Raw genomic sequence first — 22,738 nt, 5'->3', positions numbered from 1 at the left:
AGTCGATTTCAACTTGAAAAAAAGTTAAACATATTCGAGTTTAATTTTAATTCAATAAATTTAAATAAAAATCAAATATTTATTGAATTGGATAAAAAAAATCATAAACCGACTAAATTCGATTAATCCGTACGACTGTGTTAATTGGGACCTACAAATTGTAAATCGTCAGTAGTCATTGCTCCAAAAGGTGAAATCGCTCACCTTCGGCGCCCCTCACCCCCGGCTCGATAGGATTATGAGAGGAGATAAATCATGGTGACTCAGCCAACCAGCAGCAGGTAGACCTTATGCTACGCCGCGCACAAGGAGCTCCCCCTCATTGGAGGGAATTTAACTCCCACACTGTCGCTTGCGAGACTCAATCCCTGGTCATTGCTCCAAGATTCACTACTGCTGACCAACTGAGCTAAGCTCATGCGGGCTAAATCGTCAGTAGTCATGCGGGCCAACTCATTCATTTATTTATTCTATATCACACATCCATTTAACAACTATTTTCATATTCTGTATATATATTTCATATAAAATTCATATATATAAATGAAATATTTTATAATATTTATATAATAAAATATAGAACAATCTTAATTTCTCTGGTCCAAGTGTCTCCTAGCTCAAATCGTTTTAGATATGTTTTTTTTTTTTTTTTTAATTATCGTCATATTATCATATATGAAGTCTTTTCGCCCAAGTCTCTCTTAGCGATAAGTTTCTACTTTTTTAAAATTATTATCACACATTAATTTATTTACTCTGTTGTCTCTGACCAATATATATATTTACATATTTTATTCTATTTTAAATTACCATTATACATTTTTTTAATGTGAAGTAGAGAATATTTTCTTTTGCATGTCATAGATCATAAGGTTTGATTTCATGATATGGAAATAATATTCTCGAAGCAGATCTAACTATCTATATTATTTTGGGGTTCATTATAAAGTATTGCAGTCTGATTATTACACACAACAAAAACAATATAGGCCATTGGATCCATCATAAAAGCGTATCATCTCATCGACTATATGTTAGTTATGTGACACATGGAAAAAATGACAATATCAATTTAATGAATATAAAATATTATATAAATCGTAATAATTGAAAATGATATTACGTGAAATTGTTCCGAACTAATAGTGTTTTTATTGATAATTGAATGATCAAAGTTGAGATTTAATCTCTTATGTTGAGATCGTGTGAGGTTTTATATAGAGAAATTTAGACTCGATTCGATTCGTAAATTTAGGTTTTTGAAACGAACCACGAAAAAGACCAAACTATTCAATTATCTTAATTATTATCTTTCAAGATTCTCAAAGTTATAATAGGCAAGGTAAGCTCATACATCTGGATTTTACACAACTCATAAATGTCACTAACATAAGAAAATAATCGTGGAGGAACTCGAATACCTTATAGTTATAATAGGCATGGTAAGATCATACATGGTTTGAAATTAAAATTTCAATTCAAAATGGTATTTTTATTTAAAAGGTTGTAACATTATACATGGTTTGAAATTAAAATTTCAATTCAAAATGGTATTTTTATTTAAAAGGTTGTAACATTTGTACTCTACAAAATTTCCCAAAATTATCTTTTCAGCACCACACTTCTTAAATTATATTATGTTTCTTTATTAATTTTTAAAATTATGATATAATATTAATTTAATATAAATTAAATTAATTAGGAAAAATGTACATACCGCGTGCATTAACTAGTATGTTAAGCTTGTTGAGCTATCAGTATCTTAAAATGTGAGTGAATCTTTTCAATTTCATTTTTGGATTTTTGGTTGTATGTAAAATAAAATTACAACATATTTGTTTGTCATTATAATAATTTAATATAAATCAAAATATATATAAAAGTGAAGTAGATAAGATCATCCCCAAACCCCATCCTCGTCCCTACTCGCACTACAAAACAAGCGCCTCATTCACCATCTGCTTTTGCTAATATCTTACAGCCACGCCTCCGCAAGAATCATGACGATTTCCGACGTAGTCGTGGGAAACTTGACGACGCTTTACCTGGTGGTGATAGCAGCGATGAAGGCGTATGGCCTGGCGACGGGGCGGAGCTTCAGCAGCGCCTGCGTGCTCGTCCTCTCCACGCTGGTCGTGGCCGTGATCCTGATCGCCACGCTCACGTACGACGTGTCGCGCAAGGCAGCTGATGCTCTGATGACTCGCGATCACGGTCACGAGATGTGCCGGGGCGGAATCTGCTGGCACGGAGTTGCCGTCAAATCGCCGGCGTCTCAGGTGCGGTTCCGCCTCCCTCCGCAACACGTGCAATGAGCTCCTTTATTAATGCCGATACCGATGTCCATACTTTACTTTCTGGTTTCGGTTCAGTCGTAGTAATTTTGGACGGTGGAGATAAATTCGCAGCGAAGCGTTCTTATCGTGACTATCGATCTTCCTCTTCCGATCAAAACTTTTGTAAATACATGCAATTTTCCTTGGAAGAACTAAAGGTGCGTGTTTGGTAGTTCTACAGTTAAAATCTGTGTGTGAGTATCTAAACTACAATGTACAGTAATTTTGTTTAGAAGCCCGTTTGCGTAATGTGAAATGAAATTTTACTCCTCTGATCTGGTTGGATTCTGGACTTTCTCTTTTATTTCGATTGATTATATCAATATAACTCACATGGATTACTTCTCCTAATGGTTGATGATGGATGTAGAATTCGAATTGAGATTTGGTGTGTTTTAAATCTCGAAATAAGATCAAAATCGAAAGATCCAAGTCGAATTAGAATTTCAATTAATTACAAAGTAAAAACTCGAGCACAATTTTTTTTATTTTTTTTAATTTGGTTCTTAATAATTTTTTTACAGTTCCCTTTTGTATGCATATATGGGTTTGATTAAATATTCATTCGAAGTTTCAAGTATATAATTACAACCTAAATTCAGTAGAAGACAATTCAAGGTTTCAGTTGATTACCTCAACCTCGTGGAGGAAAAATTGAAAAATGTATTTGATACAGTATACTACTTAAAAGGAGATGCATGCTTAGGACATCAATAATGCCTGAGTAAAGGTATTAACGTTACCTGCTTAGGACATCAATAATGCGCATGTATTGATGTACGTATTGATGTACGTGACATAGCAAGCAATTCCAGAAACTCTAAAAAAAGTGACAGTAGCACGTCACCCAGTCTCAAGAAATATGCAACAAACTAGGACATTGACTCCAAACCAAATATATAATTTACTCGATAATTTAGAAATGAGCATATATTTTATCTTTAATGGATGAGCAACACAGGTAAAATTTATGAAGTTTTTTCTTAATTTAAAATTTTTTAGTTTACTTTTCGCCATTTTCTTTGGGAGCCGAACAAGTCAGCAAGTACTAGCTAGACACATCATCAATATTATGTTCGATACCATATTATTATTGCGTGAAAAAAATTATAAACTAAAATAAAAACTAAATTATTAAAATATTAACGACTTTAAATACATACAAAATAAAAAAAACAAAAAATATTAAATAATTTTAATGACTTTTTAAATTTTTCCTGGAAATGCACTAGTGCAGCTTGTGCTTTGTTCTTTATATATTTAATAATATTATTATTATATATTACGATTTTTTTTTGAAACCTATATTATTTTGTATACACATTTTATGTATAAGGTATCATATACAATATAAATTTATATATTCTAATTCATATTCTAATTTTTTGAAGCATATTTTTAGTTTTACAAACTAAACTAAATTAAAAATAATTATTACTCAAAAAACATATATATTAAAAAACATAAATTAAAGTTATAAATGATCGATTATTTTAAATAATTGTAAAAATAAAAACTAATACCTACTTGTTTATAATAGAGGAGCAAAATAAAATAAAAAATAAAAAAACAATGTAGATAAATTAAAAGGGATTTCGACGCTAAGATTAGGTGGTCTTAAATCTTAGCCAGTCGGACTTCCCTATCTATGGATTCCAAGCCATATTTTCTTTTTATTCCCAACCAATAATATTTTACATAAAACATAAAAAAAGCATTTTTACTCCGATGGCCGAAGCCCTACCGGACCCGGACCAATCTCCGATCCCGAACCAGCTCCCGTCAGGGGCGAATTCTATCCTGCCGCAATACTGGTGCTATCAATGCAACAAGCGCGTGTCCGTTGAAACCCTTTCAGATCTCCCCGATGTCGTCTGCTACGATTGCAAGAACGGTTTCGTGGAATCCATTTCCATTTCCGTTTCCCCTATTTCCGATGACCCCACTTCCGGGAACCCGTTAGTTCAGGTCCTACGCCTCATCGCACAAACCGCGCTTGAGGACAACGCTCCACCTGCCCCGCCATCGGAGCCATCGGAGGAAGACTATCTTCGCATCGAGCTCGATGGATGGGATAACGATGATGATGAAGACGATTATGATGAGCAATCAGTTGAAGTCATTCACGAGGACGAGGTGGAGAATCGGGATCACAACCCTGAAAATAGATCGAATGATGAGGAAAACGACTTGGATGAGCCGCGTGGCGAAGATCAAGAAGATGAAATGCTTAGAAGACGGCGAGAGTTACTTGGGCTGCGGCTTAGGGATTTTGCCACGCGAGCCACCAACCGGCGCAATAGAATTCTCGATTGGGCGGAGATTTTAATGGGACTCGAGGACCATCCATTTGATTTGAGATTACATGTTCCTGAATCCGAAACGTATGTAGGGAATCCTGGGGATTACGTGGATGCTGCTGGGTATGAATCGTTGCTGCTGAATCTAGCGGACAGTGATACCGGAGGGAGGCGTGGGGCACCGCCAGCTGCAAAATGGGTGATCGAAAGATTAGAGAGTATATTGATTCAGAAGGAACAGGAAAAAGTTATGTGTTCTATATGTAAAGAGTATGTGAATGCCGGTGAAAATGCTAAGAAATTGCCGTGTGGACATTTGTATCACGGTGAGTGTATTATAACATGGTTGGGGTCGCGAAACTCGTGTCCTGTTTGTAGGTTTGAGTTGCCTACGGATGATACCGAGTATGAAGAGGAGAGGAAAAGGAGAATAGTGGCGGCTGGCCTAAGGCCTGTTCCATCAAGTTCTTCTGGCAGCGGTGGGAGTAGGCCTAATGCTGCCTTTGATTAATTTTCCATGGTAAGATGTTTAATTTTTTCCGTATTTACCTTGTTATTTGTGTTTGGAAATGAAATGTTACTGTTCATATACTGTTGCTTTTGGTTACATTTCGTTTGGATTGATAGATTTGGATTTAGAATAACATTTTAAATATCAAATGATTAGGTTGGGGATTGGATTTGAAATTCAAGCAAAACCAAATATTGAATCAACAAAGGAGATTACAAATTCTTCATTCTAATTTTGGGCCAAATTGATTCATTCCAAATACACACTAAGAGTAGTTTTATGGACAACAAAGTATTTAACTTTTTTCTTGTACTTTGTTCTTGTGTCGTTGGTTGTGTTTTAGTTGAATTAATAATCGCTTTAGATGTCATGGGTTTTAAAAATTTTCTGGGTTTCCTTGTAAAAATATAGTGCTCAAGAAAGACCTTCCGCCAGCATTTGAAATCAGTTATATTTTTTTCCACAACAGACTGCACAATACAAAGTGCTCGGCTCGGCTGACTACTGTAAATGAAGCTTTTTATGAGCACTTTGGCAAATGATGTCTTAAAAGGCCATAAAATTTAATTTACCGAAGTCCAAAGATATGGGTGCAAATTGCAATGATATACTAAAATGGTTGTTGCGAGTACCAAATATACGATAAGATCAAGCATCGAACTCTTGTAATTACTTGATGGTATTGTTGTTCCAAGATTTTACATTTCTATGAAATTTAGAGAGTGTTTGCAAAAAATTATGTTTTTAGAGAACTGATTAAATTTATGGATTGTAAAGAGGTGACTAAAATTAAAAGTGGTTAGTCCAAAAGTTGGAAATTTTTTAAGTTAAAGTGTTTGGTAAATAAGTAATCTAATTTTAGTTTTTTTATTAAATATCAAAATACCCTTAATTGGGTAACACACTTGTCCTCTCTTCAAAACTATTGGGGTAAGATTGTCTAAAGAGATTTTCATTTATTTAACAAAATACCAAAATAAATTTTTAAGAATCAAAATCACACCATGAGATCAACTTTGAAATTTTGATTAAATTAAGTAGAAGCTAACACAAAATCTGAGGTTAAGAAACACACAAAATTTGTTTTTTAATTGATTATTGAAGAACCAAATTTTTTTGAGGTTGCAAACACTCCTTTAGTATATTCAGGACTTTTTTCCTGTCTTATGATGAACATAACATGATTTTGTTGAAAGATGTTAGCGTCGTACTATTTCTCAGTTTTTATGGTGGTGGAACATCAACTTATCAATAATAAGTACAAAACAATTCATGAGAAGAGTGAAAGCTAGACTAGAGATTAGAAGGAGACATTGAACAACCATTGTTTATTTACGGCTGCCTTTTAAGTTTTATTTGCTATTGTACTTAAAGAACCACTTAGTTTCAATTTTTTCGGAAACTTGATGATTTTCAATTCTTTCACTAGATTATCTTGGCGGCAGGTATATGTCACTGTTACTTTTCTTAAAAGGATGCATAACTTATTATTCATAAATGGAGGTTAACTGATGGATTTCTTATATTAAACACAGAGAGAGGGTTATGGCGTAAATGCCTAATGTCTTCTAAAGTGTGATCACGTGTCTTCCTCATGTATGTGATTGTAGCAATAGTTCTGAAACGTTCAGGGTATTTTCTTTTATATTTCAAATGATGTAGATATAGTTGTTGAAAGTCCATGATGCACGTGCCTAGGCTCAAGGCTCAAGGATTCAAGATTCAGCCCTTTGATGAAGCGCCATGAAACGAGCCACTGAGCGCATGCCTTAACATTGAAATACCATGTTTGGTGCTTTCAAAAGCTCTAGGTGCTGTTTAAGTGTGCTTTATATGTGTAGACAACACATAAACGGTGAAATAGAAGATAATTGTCTTAATGTATTATTCTTACTCACTTTATTGAGGCATGTGTGTAGCCTTACACTTTGTGTTTCAGCCATAAAATATTCCTGCACCTTCATGTGCCTTATTGCTAACATCTATGGCTCTGCATTTCTCTATGATATCTTCGATTTCTGTTTGCTAGAAATCATTAATGCCATGTTATAGCCTATAGGCCGATTCTATTCTGATTCTAGGAAATAGCTTGCCTGTTTTTTAGTTTTTGCGCACCAATTTGTGTCTTATTACTTGTCTTTGCCTATTTTGCTAGGATTGTAATATGGATCACGTTCATCAGAGATTTAGGTTCTGGAGTTGCCAACATTCAAAATTCGCAGAAATATTGGATTGGATAATAATTAGTAGTAATGCCTGCGAAGCCACAGTATCTGAGACTCATATCATGTACTTGGTAATAAAATGTCGAGCATGTTCTGTACATAAATTTGATGGTTTGATACGACCTTATTATATTTAATTTTCGAGAAATAATAGATTCCGAACCTCCAAACAACATGTGAATGTCATCTTTATGCTTATGAATGACTGATTGGATGGATACATACGCTTTGCGCAAGTTGATGTAGAAGTAAACACAACAGTTGATATAACAAAAGATTTGAAACGGGAGTCATCTAGTTTTCTTGAGATAATTTTTATTGTTAAAGAGGAGTTTTTTTGGATAAGAAAAATGTTTTCATTTGATTTTTAGATATGTTTTCATCATTTTTAGAACGATATCGACTCATTTTAGTGCTTAGAAATTCAAAATGTTCTCGTTTTCACTCCATATTTTACATAAAAAAATATAAAAAAAAAGACATATCTTAAATCAAACAATTTTTCTAAATTGAAAATAATTTCGTTTTAATTTTTTAGTATTATTTGATCAAATTAAAAATAATAATAACACATGCATCAAGTGTGCATATTTTACTAGTATATATAATGTTTTTAGGTATATTTTGATGAAATTTGAAAAAAAGATTCGTTTGGAATATATATTTTTTATTTCAAATTTCAATCGATATATATATATATATATATATATATATATATATATATATATATATATATATATATATATATCGATCGAAAGTGATACCCTACACACCATTTGATGTGTACCTCGGTGGATGCCGCTGAGTTGACGTCCACCTCATTGTTTTAGTTTTTTAATAGTTTTAAAAAAATTAAAAACAAAATTTTAATGTGAACCGCTCAACATTGAACTCCACATTTCCTTTCTCCGCCACAACCCATACCCATCCGGTTTATTTATTTATTAAGTATAGAACTACATGGGACAAATATTAAACAATAAAATGAAGATTTTATTTATTTATAGATAATACGCTAAAACAATATTCGAATTTTGGAAAATAAAAAAATCATTACAAATAATTATTCTCTCATTATATTTATAATATAATAATAAGTTAATGAGAAAGGAATTCCAGAGCGAATTGGAAAAAGTCTCGGACCAGATTGGATCCGATTTCCGGATCAAGTTTTGAAAAATCAATTAGAATTTCGAATTCCCTAAACGGGTTTAATAATTTCTGGCTTGAATCCGTTTACGCTTTACCCATTTTGGGTTTGTTTATTAAGCATGTGTAATAATGAGAATACTGAGAAGCACACACTATCTTATTATTATAAGAACGCTGCAGGTTCGAGGTTGGGTTTCATCTACAATGGTTAAGAGCAAAAATTTGCTCCAGTTGTATTGATCTCTTGACGTCTTGATGCCATGGTATTCATATAATAACCATTGTTAATACATTAAGTTGATATCCATTTGGTTGGTTTTCGTTACTTATTTTTTCAACCAATTTTTGTGAGTGTTCCTTGATTGAATACTTGATTTGGTCTTTCAGGGTTCATAGCATGATAGATAAACTTGCTCGGTTTATGACAGATATCAGATGTTGTCTGGTTGTTGGTGGTCTTTCAATAAAGGTCTGATTGTGAATCACAACCCTCTTTTATTTGGTGACTGACATGGTAATCAGAAAATCTCCTTTGTTGGGTGGATTCAGATATAAATGAGCATGCTTTGACAAGAAGGTTTAATATGTATTATCTATATAGCAGGATCAGTGTCAGCAAATGTTACTGGTCATGTAACCCTAGAGGCAAAGTTCAGGGGTATTAACCCTATCTTCAAAGTGAAAGGTTTTTCTATATGTGCTTCTTTAATAATTTCTGCATCACCCAATCCTCTATGTTTTAAGATAGGTTATCATATCTGGTTTCATCAGTAACAACTACTAATATCCAGCTATTCGATCTTTATTTTGTTGTTAATATTAAACAAAACAGAGAGAAACATCTATTAGATCTTTGCTTGTTTTTTTTTTCCATGGGTAACTGAATATTTTTCAATCTGATTTGAGGGTATAATTATAATTTTGTAATGCACTTAATTTTATTGAGAGTATACTGGTTATACCATGCGCTGAATTTTATGGCATTCTTCGTTGATGTAATGTCTTTATTGAATCTGGTTAAATGCTTTCATTTTTTATGGTGCTATATGAAGCCCAAAGAATAATTTGAAAACTTCATTATTACAATTTATATTGTGTAATAATCTTTAAAATAACTAGTTAAGCATACAAGTTATCCTACTTGTACATCATAAAAACTGTCGTGAGACTGTCTCACAGATTAATTTTGAGACGGATCTCCAACCCGATCTGATGAAAAATATTATTTTTTATGTTAAACGATTACTTTTCAGTTTAAGAATGAATCGGGTTGACCCGTCTCACGAAAAAAATTATGTTAGACTGTCTCACAAGAGACCTATTCTTTGTACTGTGTGATTTGGTAAATAAATTGATGAACAAAAGTTATGATGCCAACATGATAAACCATTTTATTTAACAATTTCTGAGGTATTTGGTAAATAGTGACGTGATACCGTATTAGGTGCAATAGGCGGCCTTGCGATCACTGCCGGATATAGTTGTTGCCACTCCAGGGCGCATGATAGATCACCTACGCAACTCTATGTCAGTTCATCTGGATGAACTTGCAGTTTTAATACTTGATGAAGCTGATCATCTCCTAGAGCTTGGATTTAGTGCTGAAATTAACGAACTGGTTTATCGTTAGCCATTTTTCATTCTCTGTCCGAAAATGGATGCTTAATGTTGTTTTTATTGTGACATGTGAGAATCATGTCTTAAGAATCTAGTTTCGTCATATAAATGCTCCCGTTGTGGTGGAGGGATAATTAAGTCAATGCATTGGTATATGCATGTCAACTCATTATCTAAGTTATGAGGAGGGAAAGAGAGCATTGGAGATATTAATTGTGAAATCCTTATGATTATGATTCAAACAATCATTCCATTTTATTTGAAAATAACTGGAGCCTGTGTTTAAGAGCGAAATTTGTTCCCTGTGGATATTATTTTGGTTAATGAAAGTCGCCACCTGACAATATTCCTGTTATTTTATTTTATTTTTCACTGCTGTAGTTATGTAGAAAGCTAACTCTATGGATACAAGTGCATCTGTTTAATACCACCTATTATTTATGGGGTCACAAACACTAACATTAGCATTAATCATTAACATATCTATTCTTTGGAATATGCTCTTTTATTCAATCAGTTCTGAACTTCATATTTTGAGGTAATTGTCTAATTGATATTGCTCTACCATTCAGGTCAGATTATGTTCTAAAGGAGGCAGATCATGCTGTTTTCAGCAACCATGACTGAGGAAGTTGACGAGCTAATCAAACTCCGGCTGTTGGGGTGTGGGATGCTTCCTAAAATTCATGAATCCAAGGTGGGCAAGTTGAAATAATATTTGGATTGTTAAAAAAAGATGGCATACGATTGATTTATGGTTCAGCCTAAGGTTTGCATTCAATAAACAGATCCTCGAAGAGCTACTCATTTGGTGGGACTATAGAGGCGTGCAATCGAGCCTACAAAAGTTTTTTCAAAAAGCCCTTCATTTTTTTGAAATTTAATATGAAAATGTGTAATTTATTATAAAATTAAAGGTAAAATTGAAATTTAATTAAAAATTGTAAAAATAAGAAAGTTAATTTCGAGAGCTTGAGTATGCGTCTACTCAAGCTTAAGGCATCAAAGCTTGACTGGGCGTAAAAGTGTACTCTCGCTAGACTCGAACTCTATGAAAACAATAGCCCAGTCCAACTTTGATCAAGCTGCTTGCGAGACCCTCTGTTGTAGGCCTGAGAATATATACGATGTGGCCAATCTACATCTAAGTGAGTTAGTTGGTTTCCAGGATTACGTTCTTGTTTCAATTTGCAACTGTTGTTTTTGGTTGCTAAAAAAAAGTGATTGAGGTAATTAAGCCAAGTAAATCTCTTACTTGGGACACTCATAGTTTTTAAAAGCTAGTTAGGGAAGTCCCTGTATGTGCGAAGGAATTCCTAGAACCTAATGTCAATGCCCGAGTGTTTATACCATGCATGGGCTTCTATTGCACGTTGGACTATTCTTAAGCCCTTAGGCATATAAAAGTTGTTACTGAATGTAGAGAACTTTGATGTGTTATATTGATGTGCTTTTGCTTTGGAATTATCTTGGTTCTAAGACTTCGCGGAATAACATGACAGGTTAAAAGAGCTGGTTCAAGGCTGAAGAGCCGAATTGTTTCTGAGCAACAAATAAAGAAGTGGTCTGAAATAATTGAGCAAATGGAGGATCAAGTGACCTCAATTCTTCAAGAGGAAAGGTAAATTATCATATTTTGCCTTCTGATTTCGTGTACCAAAGCCTCATGGTTTGCGTTAATTTTTTTATCATTGGATTGCTACAGGGAAGAGATAGCCCTAAGAAAAGCTGAAATGGAGGCAACAAAGGTTTTATTTCCTACAATCTTCTCTTTTCAATGGTTAATTTTTTTCCCGCTAAAATACTCAAAAGCTTGATAATGACTAGTGAATCTTAATTTTTCTCAGAACCATTTCTAGGTTAATCAATATGGGAGATGTTTTTTCCCAGCGACAGTTTCCTTTTGCCTTTGCAATTATAGATTTATATTTTGTTTATTTGACACTTTGTAGGCTGAAAACATGATTGCACACAAAGATGAAATTTATGCACCCCCGAAAAGAACTTGGTTCGTCACGGAGAAGGAAAAAAAGCTTGTAGCAAAAACAGCAAAGGTAGTTTGCCCTGTTAACGAATGCTTTCTCTGGAATTTACATATAATAGGCTGGGGAAGTCGTTCGTTATTACGGACATTTGAAATGCTTCAAATTTTATGATTCATTAAGGTGGTCTACTGTTTTTGCTGTTTAGGGCTAATGTGACTGTTTTATGATGGCAATCATTTTGGGGTTTTCAAGGCATATCTTATCCAAACACGAGGTTTATTTTGACAATATGAGAGTGATAGATACCACCTTTATGAGTTGGGTTACTTTGATTGAATGCTTATGGCGATGAGCCGATGACTAGCGTCAAGTGTGGTGTTCCTTGTTTTCAACAGCGTGATGCATATCCCTTGTCTTATTATATGCATTCACTCTAGACTCTTTTCTATTATTAAAACATTTCCATGTTAGTTTTGTTTGTTAACTTATTGAGATGGCACTTGCAAAATCATTTTGTAGGAAGTTTTAGATAAGCATAAAGGTAATGGCAAAGAAGTGGTGAGTGCTGAACAAGCAGAAGAGTTGAAGATGAAGGAAAAGAGAGAGCGAGAGCGTGAGGTACTTAATGTACAGCATTTATTTTAGTACAAATTATGATGTCAAAAAGTTTTACGTTAAGCTACTAATATGTCTAGAAAAATTTGCCCAGGAAGAAACGAAGGAGAATGGAGGCAGCTAGAGAGACATTAGAGGATGAAGAGGAAACAAAGGCAGGCATTTTCTTCTCTTTTGATTTGTGTTCTATTGATTTTCTGAATTTCATTTGAAAGATACACCACTGTGTTGGAAAATTGTACCCGGACAGTAGGTTCCAATTGTAGGCTAATATTTAATATGACATGCGACTTTTCAATGCTGGCAGGATTATGCGAAAGACGGATAACAAGTTTAAGCATCCTATCCAAAAGAATAGATCTAGAACAGAAGAGATGCAGGAACTTTTCCAAGATGACATGAGTGAGAAAAGGCAGAAAAGAGCAATTGGAGGAGGTGGGAGGAAGAAATCATCGTTCAAGAGCAAATCACGGTATGAGATTCAACGTGGCTCTGTTTTAGTTCTGATCACGCAAGCCTTGATTTTTTCGTCTATTCGGACAAAGACAGTTTTATATGTGCAGTTATAAGCGCAGATATATTAAAAAGGTATGACAGTATGTTATGTTCTGGTTCTGCTCTATTTTGGTGGCACACTGCTGTATGGAATGGACATGCAAACATAGGACGAATTAACCAGTCAGTTCATCCTTCCGACGATTGCCATCCTGGGTTTTGATAAGTGAAATTTGCAGTCGGTCTGGCGCTAGAGGAATTCCTTGCAGTTTTGACTTGGTTATCTTTGCAACTTGTGTATTTAGCATATGGAGTTTTGATACGTCTGGTCTAAAATTGCAAGTACGATTTTTTCTTGTTTGTAATCATGAGAACACTCGCATGCGGTATGTGTATGCTGAAAATGTGCAAAAAAATCCTCATCTTTATTTTAAAACCCTCATATGAGTGCACCAACCCCATGTTTCTAGCAAAATGAGCAGTATTTATGTCATTTTTATTTGTTTATATCTCCATAATAATCAAATGCAAGTGACACATGGTAGACAAACTCGAAGAAAATGTTACAAGTATGCAAGAATAAGGATGCAGCATTTTTTTCATTCTATTCCAAGGATTCTTTCTTCAATTGTGAAAACAAGTTCTCTGAGATTGACATAGATAAATGAGAGAGTATTGTAATTGTATACCTGCTTAATTGCATACTGATATATTGGATTGGAGTACTGATTCTCCTAAATTGCCTGTGCAAAGTTGTTTCCATAGCAAAATCAAAGAACGAGATTTACTCATCTGTCAAGATTAGTTGCAAGTAAATGAAGGAGAGATATGCACGATGCATTAATAATTTCCGATGTTTATAAGTTTTTGTGGATGAATAATCAAAGAGATTATAACGCTAAATAAAGGCCGGATTGAAAAAGTGTCATCTCTGCAAAAAAAAACTTTTTCCTTCAGCCAGTTTTGTATGCAGACCAAAATAGCCAGACAAGAAGTGTAATTGATTTTACAACTCGGTGCTTCTGTGTCCATACTTACGAGTAATCTATATGTATTATGTTATAAATTTTGAGGCCATTAGAGTGATATATTTTGGTATGCCTATCACACCACAAAATTTTACAATTTACCCCGACATTCTATGTAAATAGAGATTTATTTATTTTTTACTCATCATTACTTTTAACACATTTCATCAATTTTTATCCACATTTCTCTCCACCAATTCCTATATATTTGGTAAATCATTTTTCAATGAACTTAGTCATCATTTAAATATAGAAAATTATATTTAAAATAATTATTTGAAAAATAAAATATATTATATAGAAGAAAATAAAAAATATATATTATACACACACAAAAATGTTAGCTTGTTTGAAAATTTTAAACTTTGGCTTATCTTCCTCGTCGTTGACCTCCAATCTGCTGATATCCTTCAATAAAACAGATGAAGCCGGCAGGAGTTCTCCTGAATAATTTGAAAGGTAGTTTGTTGAGTAATGAGTTGCTAGACATAGTATATTAAACTCTTGAGATATAAATGGAAGACAAGAACTTGTGTGAGACGGTTTCACGAGTCGTATTTGTGAGACGGATCTCTTCTTTGGGTCATCCATGAAAAATATTACTTTTATTGTGAATATGGGTAGGGACCCACTCTAAATGGAATTATGGTTCGATGTGGTTTTTATTGATCAATAAATTTTTAAATGAAATTTGACTGTTTATATCTTAAGATTTGAAATTTGCATAAATTTCTTGTTGTGTTTATAGTTTAGTAATATTTTTGAAAATTAATTATATATGATTGTGTGAAATATAACATTGTCTATTAATATAATACAACAAGAAATTAGCTCTGAATTAAAAAATCTTGAAGCAGTACACAATTTTTTAACTAAATAGAAAAGGAAACAAAATCCACCCCTAAAGATAGCTAACAGCTAACTTGCAACTGAACGATATTCACAAGAGCCACAATTCTTGAAAAAGCAATGTCTCAAGTCTCTTCTTCAACTGTAGAAATACCCTCTTCAAGATGCAGTTCTCCACTGCATTTCAATCTGGATCCTGCCATTTTTCGAGTTGATGAGGTGGTACCTCTCATTGATTCGCTTGTTGTTAACAACATCGGACAAGTATATATCCACATAACCCAACGTCTCCTACGAAAAAACAAGTTTCTAAGTTGATCGGAGGTAGATCAATCTTTTATTAACCAGGTCTAACATTGTGTCGCTCATTTCTCAATTACCTTAGGTTGTAGTAGAGCCATTCTTTTCGACGTGCTGACAACTTCAACGTGAATCCTGTCATTTGTGGGAGGCTCATCCAGCATGAACTGAAACTCCTCTTCCCATCTTGGATCTCTGTTCCTCTTCACAGCCTGCCAAATTTGTACCATTAAGGAGAAAAATGGATCATTCACAACAATTTTTGCATGCAATTCTTGACCGAAACACATATATATCAGACTATTACCTTTGTTTTTCTCTCCTCCCCTCTAAATAGTAGACGTGCAGATGGATTTGTATGGTTTTTTCCTTCCAAATCTTGAGCTTCATGTACTATGATAACGAGCAGACCGCCACCTTCAGGGGTCCCTTCAGGAGCCTTTTGAACTGAATTTGAATCTGCAAGATTGGTTGGCAACTCTGAATCCTTTAAAGATTTGTAATTGACTTCAATAACAAGTTGTCCTCTCAATTTCTCATTCTGAACATCGTCTGGATTCAGGTTTTTAAGAAGATCAAGAGTCATAGTCTTTGGCTCCTCAGGTGTGAGCTCTTTCAATGGTATTATATTCAATCCCATCTTCTCATGCAAACCAACCTAAACAAAGAAATCAACAGGGACAAAATAAGTGGAAGGAAATTGTAGCATCGAGTGCCTCCCAGCATATCTACTAAAGTTGTTGGTAATGGTCCAATTCATATCTTTTAACCCAAACACCACATTTTGATTGTTGTCTAACATAGGCAACCACTTTAGAACATCAGAGATGACTGTGGATTCCAATGCAATGTGGAGGCCAACACGTCCTCATGATTGCATAGCAAAAGACATCGATGTACCTGTTCCCAGTCGTAAACAGTAAGCTCTAAAACTTGAGATTCAGGATCCTTTACAACAAAAGTGAATTGCTCATTCCATTCAGGGTTCAGGTTCTTATGTTTTACTGTTGTTTTCTTGGACGGAAGTTTCTCTTCGGTAAGATTTATCTTAACATAAGGGTCAGATGCCCCTAAGAGATCCTTCTTCTTGAGCTTCAGGGCTCTGACAACTTTCACGTCGAGAATCCCGACTGGTTTCTTCATCGCTCTGTTGATGGCCAAAACACAATAATCCATATCAGTAATTGAAGAACTTGTTATAGTTGGAGAATGTTTACACCATGAAGATTGAAACATACTTTGAGGGATCCATTATCTGAACTTCGAGTCTTTTAGGCCATAAATACATATTTGCAACCTGATCTTTGATAAGTTCCTGAAAAAAAACCATGATATTTAACAAGAGCATGCAACATATGAAATTCAAACACCAGTATCATGGCATGGTAAAAAGAATTTTCAGTTGTTACAAAATAACACATTCATTCAGTATTTATTACCTGTACAAACCTGTATGCCCCAGGGATGGACATAGCATCAGCACCTAGCAGCTTTACTCCAAAATCAACGTGAGGCTACAAAGAAAATTTAAAGGAAGAAAGATCATCAGGTCTGCAATTCAATGGTTACCTAAATCCCGAACATATTTAACTTCTTCCATGAATGATTGTTGATTTCCCACGAAATTAGCATGCAATTTGCAATACAAAAAATATGTATTGCTTTGTACGGGCCTCTCAGCAAATGCCAACTGAGTTTCATGTGAAATATCAGAAATAGAGATTAATCCATCAACACACACCTTCTCCATTAGAGAAACGTGAATATTTGCGAAACAAGGAAAGCTTGGAACCAGTGGCTTTAACGTGATTCGTGGAGAAGCAAATACTTGCAGGTCAAGCACCTGGCATTCTCAAAAATAAAAACTAGATCAGTCGGGGTGTCGTCAAAAGTAGATAATTAGATGTAAAAAAGGGAGTCAGCGCTAGTTCCCCACGGCTTTGTATACTCCCATGTAGTATTCTGAGTTTTTGTATGTTGTCATATTTTGTATCTGTATCACGCCGTATCCGTGTAATATTTAATAGATAGAATACCTGGACAGTAGCTCTCAATCCAAATGCCTTGACAGCAACCAGGATGTTAGGGTTCGCAGCCCATTTCAAGCCTAGTTCCATAATCAATTCCTTTTCCTCAGTGCTATATACTTTCATTCCTGGCACATATGGTAAACCAAATGTTGAAATAAAGAAGACATGCACCAAAAAGTAACGATAAGTAGTTTCCTTTCTTGAGGAACCCATAATTCCCTATTTCAACATGCAGAATTTACATCAACATGACAAACTAGTGATATTTATAGCCACTGTTCATTTTGTCTGCAAACTATATATGGATATAGGAGAATGTATCAGTGACGAGACCTTGAAAAGTAGGCGGAAGACAGCCCAAAGTTAGTGTTTCAAAATCCACAGAATCGATTTTGTATTTTGGGATTTGCTCGGCTATAATGGGTTCAACTATTTTCTTCGCCATCTTGCAGATTGCCTGAGGACCTTATGATGTTAGTTGCATGACAATGAAAAATGTTTCCGAACGTTAAATGATAAAATTAACTAAAAACCAAAAATTCAAGAAATCACAAAATGTATGTAAAACGTGACTAATTTCTTTCAACTTTCCATAACAAATTTATAACCGTACCTTGTCTAAATAAGGCCACATATATCCTATAAATTTGTTCAGCCAATCGATCTGCAGAAGATACATTTGAAATTTGAAACTATGAAATAAGATAAAAAAAATGAGGATGTGAAATAACACTATCCTTGCAGATTCTTTCGTAGACCACAGTAAACTGAAACTTACTCTATCGTAATCAGGATTTTTGATCCAAAGAGGTATTTCTGGGAGCAGCTTCTGGAGACTTTTAGAATCTTTTTCTATCAGTGGACGAATTTGGGGATCCTGTTGAGTATATAAATTCCAAATAAGAAAGACATCATCACAACTAGTGACACATGCAATCCCCCGTAAATTTTTTTTTTTAAAAAAATCCATTTTTACTTGAAAGTTATCTTGTAACGTAAAAGTTTAACCATCAACGATGCAAAATACAGCAACGTGTTCGAAAAAGACATCAAAAGTTAACAAAGATTAACCCAAACAAGAACAAATAAAAAGTTACAAGAGTTCAAATGCTAGCATTGATTTCAGAATTTGCGTAAAAAACTAACCTTGACATCACTCGGCTGATAGTATATGAACAAAAAGTATCCCACCACAAGCCCAACTGTGATCCCGAAACCAAATCCGAAAACACCCATTATCGTGCTAATAATACCCATATCAAATCTTGAACCAAAATATCCCTCAGCAATTGAGAAAAACAGAAGAAAATCCCACAAGTATACGAGAAGTGCCCTCAAAGTTCTATCTCGAGAAACTACACTTCAAATCTTGATGAAGAAACAGGTCTTAAATTCAAGAAAACTTCACAAAACTATCAAACATGAAACACATAAGACACAAAAAGTCAGATAAACAAAAGGACATTACAGAAAGTGAATGAATTTACAATTTCTTCACTCCTTTTTTCGGTGATGCGAGGAGTCAATAGAGCGATAAAAGAAACATAAATTTCTTGATCGGTCTTCGCATTTAACGCCCCATTTAGATCCACATGTAACGGCTTCCTCTTACTATTCATGCCCGAAGAGTGGGGGCCTGCTAAGCATGTCGGTAAATCAGGTGCTTGGTTAATGGAGTAATTTACAACGCTCCGAATTTCCTTCCTTGTGGACTTTTCCTCGGAAACCAGATATGAGGGGGAAAATATCCCATTGATTCTATTGGATAAATGGGACCCCAGAATCAGTATTTTTGGAAAGAAAATAATTTAAAATAGTACTAATTTTCTCTCTCTAAAAAAGTAAGTGTTTGATGATTAATTATTTAATATTTAAATATATTTTTTTATTTATTTAACGGGAAATCTAAAGCTGTAGATGAGTAGGTCTCTTGTGAGACGGTCTCACGAATATTTATCTGTGAGACGGGTCAATCCTATCGATATTCACAATAAAAAGTAATATTTTTAGCATAAAAAGTAATACTTTTTCATGGATGACCCAAATAAGATATCTGTCTCACAAAATATGACCCGTGAGACCGTCTCACACAATTTTTTACCTATATAGATACACACTGATAAATCTTCATCAGATAAATAGTATTAAGCAAGTTTTGTACGAAAAGTTCTTCCAACGAGATATTGATATGAACATATGATCAGAAGTAGGTTTCTTGTAAGCAGAGCCGTACCTGTGGTTCACAGGGCCTGAGGCAATATGTTAAAAAAATCTTGTTGTGATAAATAATCGTAAAACTCATTTTTCAAATTAAAAATAACCAAAAAATAGATATAAGGAAAATATAATTTACGAGTTATATATTTATCTCTTTGCGATTTTTTTCTTCGTGCACCACAACATCAACATAGCTCTAACGTAATGCAGTATCATATGAACAATTATATTGTGAAAAGATTGAAATTGACAAAAATTGTAAGATATGTTGCCAAAATTGAAATTTATCAATATAAACTATCAAAATAACAAAATGATAAATATAATGAACCAATATTGTAAAAATATATGATTTGTTTTAAATAATAAATATAATATTTTATTCAAGAAAATAGAAAATAAAGATATGTAAAATAGGTAAGTATCACAATTTTTTGTGTTTTATTTTTTTGAAATGGGTCCAACGTACTACGTAAATTCAAGAAAAGAGGCCAAATAATCGACAAGTAAAGTATAAAAGTTTAACACATGAGTTGACACAAGATAAAATAATACATATATTGGATAAACATTACCATTTTATGCATACAAAATTTTAAAAAAATTAATCAATGAGCCGTGTAGTTTTATTATTTGGGCACTACATAATTCCACAATGAACACAATCATCATATTTAATCATATTTTCAATGGATCAATGACCAATTTTTTTTAAATGTCCATTACACATACTATTTAGATGCATACCTAAATAACATGAGACTTATGATTTTTTTTTGGGCCCCTGAGGCGATGGCCTCTCTCGCCTCACATGAGGTACAGCCATGCTTGTAAAACGGTCTCACGAATATTTATCTGTGAGACTGATCAACTCTACCGATATTCACAATAAAAAGTAATACTCTTAGCCTAAAAAGTAATATTTTTTCATGGATGATCCAAATAAGATATTCGTCTCACAAAATACGATCCGTGAAACCATCTCACACAAGTTTTTGCGTATGATCAATTAGTCACACATAGATCAACTACATCAATTTGAAGAACCGATCGTTGTACTTTTTATTTTTGTCTATTTGACGCGGTTCCAAAATCTTATCTAAATGAATAATTTTTGTATCTTGATAAGATTTAATTTGCCTTTCTATTTTCTATTTTTTGGTCTTTTGATAGGCCAGCTTTTAAATAATTTGTCCAAACTGCCTTCATATTTAATTATATTAATATCTTCATAAAATTAAAACAATAAAATTATTATATTTAATTATAAGGGATACGTGGGATTATATGGTTGAAATTATTAATAATAAATAAAATAAACAAGGTAAGTAGTGGCGATATTTTTATATAGTAACGATATTATATGTTAAGTTTAAAATGATGCTCTTAATTAATTTATATTATTAAAATATAAAAAAAGAGTTCAAGCTCAAAAATACCTTTTTCTAGCTCATTAAGTTCGTGAGGTAGCTCTATTCCAAGCGTACAACTTGGGTTTTCGTCATATATTCTCGGATGTCTCTAACACTTTTGTTCGTAATGTAAGTGGCACACTACATTTCTACTTTGGTGTTTGCAAGCTGAGTGACAATTACATGCTTGAAGTACTCCACTATCTAGCATTCACATGAATCTTCCTATAATTCTGATGTAGCCAAATAAAAGTAGATTAAAACTTTCTACTTATAAGTTTTCAAAGGGATATTTTAATGGGCTTAACCCTAAATTAATTGGACATTATATTGACCTTCTCACGCTCACACAATGAGCTTGATAATTTATATAAATTAACTCCCGATCCAAACTTAATGAAAGTGAAAAAATCGGAGGTTCACCGCGTTCTCTGTCTCATGTGTCAACTTTTAGTCATGATGTGATCAATTCATGTATGTTGTGTAATTTGAACTTCAAAGGCTATCAGTTTACTTGGTGCAACCGAAGGAAGAATGATGAGATTAGTTTTCGGGCAACTGGATAGGTTCGTTCGCAACCTTGAATGGCAATAGCTATATCCTACAATAGAAGTTAATCATCTTGATTTCTATAGCTCGGATCATATATAGACTTTATTTCAGTTTCTATGAAGATGAGTTGTGAAGTTCTTTTCAGAAAAAGGCGCAAGAGATAATATATGTTCGAACATAAATAGATGATGGATGGCTTTCAATCGATTATTGATCTATGGAAGCACTGTGAAAATATTGTTGATCTTCCTTGTAAATTATCTCAGTTCTGTGGTATTCTTAGGCTTCGTCTAGATCCCGTTTCTCTTATATGCCTCCTAAAATTGTGTCTCTTCGAAAAGAGATTAATGGTTTTTCGGCTTTGATTCAAGCCAAAAACAATTCTTCCAGATTAGATGAGGTGGAGCATGATATTGAGAAGCTTGTGATTCAAGAAAAAATGCATTAGAATCAAAGGTTCGTGCTAATTAGTTGGCCCATGGTGATGATAATACTAAATTATTCCATTCTTTTGAATCACGTCAAAGGGCTGTTTGACGATAACGGTAGGTGGTGTTTGGAAAAAAGTGTTATTTGAAGTATTTTGTGAATCTTTTCACATCTAACCAATGTTTTTTTTAAAATTGGATCGGGTCGATCGATCATAGGTCCGGCCCGAACAATTTTATAAATCATTTTGACGGTCAAACCAGTCTTGAACAGGTTAACTAATTCAAACAGGTCCGTCCGATTCACTCATTTTTTTTAATTTTTTAGAATTTGATTTCTTTAATTTTTTTTAAAGAAATTCTTATATTTAAAATTTTATCCTTTGATTATATATATATGTATTTGGATTTTCAATTTTTATTACAAAAATTATTTTAGTTGGTAATATTAAACATTATTTTGATTTATTTTTTAAAGAATAAATAATGATATAATTATATGTATGTTGTTTAGATTTAAAATTTTGGATAAATATTTGTCATTATTTATATAAATATCTTTATAATTTAAAATAATTATTTACTATATTATATTATTATTTTATATAATACAACTGTTCCGGTTAGATCGTCGGATAATATAATATAACGGTATTCCAGTTCGACGACGGTTTGATAACTTGTCC

The 22,738-nt window shown here is 33.5% G+C and overlaps 4 protein-coding genes across 11 annotated transcripts; 3 read left to right on the top strand and 1 right to left on the bottom strand.

Moving 5' to 3' along the window:
• The first annotated feature begins 1,903 nt into the window (after positions 1-1,903).
• Positions 1,904-2,606, top strand: LOC142545931 (uncharacterized). The gene has a single exon (XM_075653377.1). The coding sequence runs from the start codon at positions 2,001-2,003 to the stop codon at positions 2,313-2,315; it is 315 nt and encodes a 104-aa protein (XP_075509492.1). The 5' UTR covers positions 1,904-2,000; the 3' UTR covers positions 2,316-2,606.
• A 1,339-nt stretch (positions 2,607-3,945) lies between these two features.
• Positions 3,946-7,535, top strand: LOC142545930 (E3 ubiquitin-protein ligase CIP8-like). 6 transcript variants are annotated; one of them, XR_012820392.1, is made up of 3 exons: positions 3,947-5,156; positions 7,303-7,402; positions 7,437-7,535. XR_012820392.1 is itself a non-coding variant. In XM_075653375.1 (2 exons), exon 1 carries the CDS (start codon positions 4,065-4,067, stop codon positions 5,145-5,147), a length of 1,083 nt encoding a protein of 360 aa, XP_075509490.1. In that variant the 5' UTR covers positions 3,946-4,064; the 3' UTR covers positions 5,148-5,156; positions 6,846-7,266. The 6 variants fall into 6 exon arrangements, 5 of the variants coding, with proteins under 5 accessions (XP_075509490.1, XP_075509489.1, XP_075509487.1 ...); XM_075653375.1 differs by lacking the exons at positions 7,303-7,402; positions 7,437-7,535 and adding an exon at positions 6,846-7,266 and having other exon boundaries at positions 3,946-5,156; XM_075653374.1 differs by lacking the exons at positions 7,303-7,402; positions 7,437-7,535 and adding an exon at positions 6,816-7,266 and having other exon boundaries at positions 3,946-5,156.
• Positions 7,536-8,654: 1,119 nt separating this feature from the next.
• On the top strand, positions 8,655-13,640 carry LOC142545929 (DEAD-box ATP-dependent RNA helicase 28-like). 2 transcript variants are annotated; one of them, XM_075653370.1, is made up of 10 exons: positions 8,655-8,787; positions 8,912-9,038; positions 9,126-9,202; positions 10,733-10,838; positions 11,644-11,762; positions 11,847-11,889; positions 12,094-12,195; positions 12,646-12,744; positions 12,822-12,896; positions 13,040-13,640. In XM_075653370.1, the coding sequence occupies exons 4-10, from the start codon at positions 10,743-10,745 to the stop codon at positions 13,067-13,069; spliced, it is 564 nt and encodes a 187-aa protein (XP_075509485.1). In that variant the 5' UTR covers positions 8,655-8,787; positions 8,912-9,038; positions 9,126-9,202; positions 10,733-10,742; the 3' UTR covers positions 13,070-13,640. The 2 variants fall into 2 exon arrangements, with proteins under 2 accessions (XP_075509485.1, XP_075509484.1); XM_075653369.1 differs by having other exon boundaries at positions 9,126-9,209; positions 10,714-10,838.
• Positions 13,641-15,076: 1,436 nt separating this feature from the next.
• On the bottom strand, positions 15,077-19,160 carry LOC142545928 (synaptotagmin-2-like). 2 transcript variants are annotated; one of them, XM_075653367.1, is made up of 12 exons: positions 18,931-19,160; positions 18,222-18,320; positions 18,057-18,107; positions 17,777-17,900; positions 17,450-17,568; positions 17,155-17,256; positions 16,853-16,927; positions 16,652-16,728; positions 16,314-16,560; positions 15,721-16,071; positions 15,494-15,625; positions 15,077-15,404 (listed from the first exon to the last, which is right to left on the bottom strand). In XM_075653367.1, the coding sequence occupies exons 1-12, from the start codon at positions 19,060-19,062 to the stop codon at positions 15,273-15,275; spliced, it is 1,641 nt and encodes a 546-aa protein (XP_075509482.1). In that variant the 5' UTR covers positions 19,063-19,160; the 3' UTR covers positions 15,077-15,272. The 2 variants fall into 2 exon arrangements, with proteins under 2 accessions (XP_075509482.1, XP_075509483.1); XM_075653368.1 differs by having other exon boundaries at positions 18,590-19,145.
• Positions 19,161-22,738: the final 3,578 nt, after the last annotated feature.

This window comes from Primulina tabacum, chromosome 5 (assembly GCF_025594145.1).
Source record: "Primulina tabacum isolate GXHZ01 chromosome 5, ASM2559414v2, whole genome shotgun sequence".
In the NCBI taxonomy this organism is placed as follows: domain Eukaryota; kingdom Viridiplantae; phylum Streptophyta; class Magnoliopsida; order Lamiales; family Gesneriaceae; genus Primulina; species Primulina tabacum.
This window is presented reverse-complemented; position numbering and strand designations above follow the sequence as displayed.